Raw genomic sequence first — 3,012 nt, 5'->3', positions numbered from 1 at the left:
CCTCCCGCCCGCGCGTTCATTTTTCAATTTCCCAGTCTGGCAAGGATGGTTTTTCTAGATTAAAAACAGGAATATCCGAGAAAGCGAAAGAGAGAAATCCACCATGATTTGGACTTCATTTCCTAGGAATTTTACACAATATGACTAGCGGATGGCTGGGTATTCTGGGTAATTTGGTAATTCATTGGGAGAAGTTTTATATCAGAATATATTTTAATCTTTCTACTGTTTTTCCTCTTCTCCTTAAAACATTAGCAGACTCCGCAATGGACTGAGAATCAGCGTCTCCACTAGACAATTGACAGTCAAGCTGAAATTAAGTTAATCAAGTAAAAATAGCAAACGGGGGAAAGTCTTTTACTCAAACACCAATTTATCTGGAAGGCAGAGGAGGAAAAGGGCCAACTAAACTCTACAACACATGTGAGGGCCCTGTTGCAGAATTTTTCAAGCAGCGGTGAGGTTGAGCTTGGCTACCGAAGGGAAGAAGCTGAAGACAAGTCTGTTTTATTGCTTCATAGCAGGCCTTGCCTTGTGCTGAGCTTAAGGCAAAAACAGTTCCTAGGCTTGTCCTGCTCTGTCTTTTAAAGTTCCTTCTCAATCCTTGTTTTTAGCAGGATGCATCGCTTTGGCCCACTGCTTATGAATCACTTGGACCAGCTCCTGGAGCTTGCCGATTTCAGCAGCAGTGTTGAAGAAGGTGGGTTGGCTCCAGCTCACTATCCTTTCATCTCTGCACCCATTTCCTTCCTACCTCACCTCTGAATCTGTTAGCTTTAATGACCAATTTAATTTAAGCACTATTTGAGGCTCCAAGCCATAAAGCAACTTTATGACCTGTGGCCTTCAACTCCCGGAATTCTTGAGCCAGCCATGTTGGTTCAGGAATTCTGGGAATTGAGGTCCACAGGTTGTAAAGTTGTCATAGTTGCCCACCCCAATGACCTAAAGTAATTGTCTGCCTCTTTCTGTGTCCCTGCTTGCTTAAGGCCAGGTAAAATTCTGGGTACATCCTTCTGTTCTACAAGGATGTTGTTGTTTGTCAGTACTCCTTTATGCAACACAGTGCTGTCTATGAAAGCAGTCTTCCTCAACCTTAGACCTTACAACTATGTTAGGATGAAACTTGTGTGCTAACTGGGAATTGTGAGTTTACATAGTCTTTTATGTAGTCTGAACCGAAGAGAAGACATAAAGGATAAACTTTGTCCTAAATAATTCTCTTACTTTTCATAGCTTTGCCCAGTCCGTGGAAGATTGGAACGACAAAACAATATTTTCATGCCCCTGAATAATTTGCTGAATTATGGGTACCAGCTTGCTGCTCACTGAATGATCAGAAATTTCAAATTTGGATTGAAATAACTCTGAAGCTGCCCACACTGCATTTTTAAGTATCAGTATATCTATAGATACTTCCTGTGGTATTTTCAAGCTCTTCACTCAAGAACACTTTAACGTTTTATTCTTCCAGCTTTCTTGTTTAAAAGGGGATGGGTGTGGGGAGTGGATATGTTGAAGCACAGAAAGCCAGTCTCTAACTTAATCTTTATTAAATATAGGAATGCTTTGGGCCTCATAGACTACATGCATTCTTGGAAAATAATGATAGATGACTACAAACATAATTCAGAGGGCTGGTGAAGATGGCAAGAATTTGATAAATGTGTATTTTGTGATTGGTTGAACATTGTCCATTAGAGCTATGTTCCCCCACTTTGTATGGGCTCCTGCAATTTGCCCTTTGGCCTGGAAAGGATAACGGTACCTATATCAATATAAATAATACATTTAGATCAGTGGTTCTCAACCTGTGGGTTGGGACCCCATTTGGGGTCGATCGACCATTTCATGGGGGTCGCCAAGCAAGGCTGTCCGCCATTTTTTTTGTCCACCATTTTTTCCCCTTTTCCGGCGGGTGCCTTACCTCCCTTGGGCTGGGCCAGCTGGTGGTCGGCCTGCTCCGTCTCTGCCGCTTGCCAGCTACGCCTCGGCTGGCGCAGGGGGCGGAACCATGCATGCGCGGCGCTCCCGGGCAGGGAAAGTCCTCGACTTACGACCGGTTGGATAGTCCTCGACTTACGACCGGTTTAGTCCTCGACTTACGACCGGTTTAGTCCTCGACTTACGACTGGTTGGGGTCGCGGCATTAAAAAGGTTGAGAACCACTGATTTAGATATTTATATTTAGGCTCTTGCCACTGAGTAATTCTTCATTCCTTGGATTCATGTTACACTGTGTTTGTGCTGAATTGCATTTGCCTGATAACATTCCATTCCTTTAATCTGATCCGGCTGCTTTTTATTGGAATGTGTATGTATGCATGTTGTTTCTATAGCACTGTTAACTTTTGAACCTGCATTAAAAACTGATGTTCTGCGGCTGTCTTTCAAACAGAAACAAACTTCAGATTAGCTTTGTTGAGGTTGTACTGTTGGAAGATACAGCTTTGCAATGGCAGGGTCTCAGCTGTATCTGCAATAAGCAGGGGGGAGTCAGGGAAAAGACTAGCTTTGATTTCTGTTAAACTTGTAAATATAATTAATATGATTACCCCTCAGTTGTTTTAGAATTTTTTCCCCTTCATATACCACTTTACAATGCCTTAGTAAGGCCACACTTGGAATACTGCATCCAGTTTTAGTCACCATGATGTAAAAAAGATGTTGAGACTCTAGAAAGAGTACAGAGAAGAGCAACAAAGATGATTAGGGGACTGGAGGCTAAAACATATGAGGAACGGCTGCTGGAATTGGGTATGTCTAGTTTAATGAAGAGAAGGACGAGGAGGGACATGATAGCAGTGTTCCAATATCTCAGGGGCTGCCACAAAGAAGAGGGAGTCAAGCTATTCTCCAAGGCGCCTGAAGGCAGGACAAGAAGCAACGGGTGGAAACTAAGCAAGGAGAGAAGCAACCTAGAACTAAGGAGAAACTTCCTGACAGTTAGAACAATTAACCAGTGGAACAACCTGCCTCCAGAAGCGGTGAATGCTCCAACACTGGAAGTTT

The 3,012-nt window shown here is 43.1% G+C and overlaps 1 protein-coding gene across 1 annotated transcript in view; it reads left to right on the top strand.

Annotated features, from left to right (window-relative positions):
- Positions 1-618: 618 nt before the first annotated feature.
- LOC114922942 (rac GTPase-activating protein 1-like) overlaps positions 619-3,012 on the top strand; it is a gene marked incomplete at its 3' end in the record, with an annotated part of 17,116 nt that continues 14,722 nt past the window's right edge. The window contains exon 1 of the mRNA XM_029285168.1: positions 619-700. Coding sequence (XP_029141001.1) covers positions 619-700 — 82 coding nt within the window. The remainder of the gene's footprint in view (positions 701-3,012) is intronic.

Source organism: Protobothrops mucrosquamatus, unplaced genomic scaffold, assembly GCF_001527695.2.
Source record: "Protobothrops mucrosquamatus isolate PMUCROS unplaced genomic scaffold, P.Mucros_1.0 scaffold1362, whole genome shotgun sequence".
In the NCBI taxonomy this organism is placed as follows: domain Eukaryota; kingdom Metazoa; phylum Chordata; class Lepidosauria; order Squamata; family Viperidae; genus Protobothrops; species Protobothrops mucrosquamatus.
The sequence above is the reverse complement of the archived record's forward strand: the minus strand, read 5'-3'. Positions and strand labels throughout refer to the sequence as shown.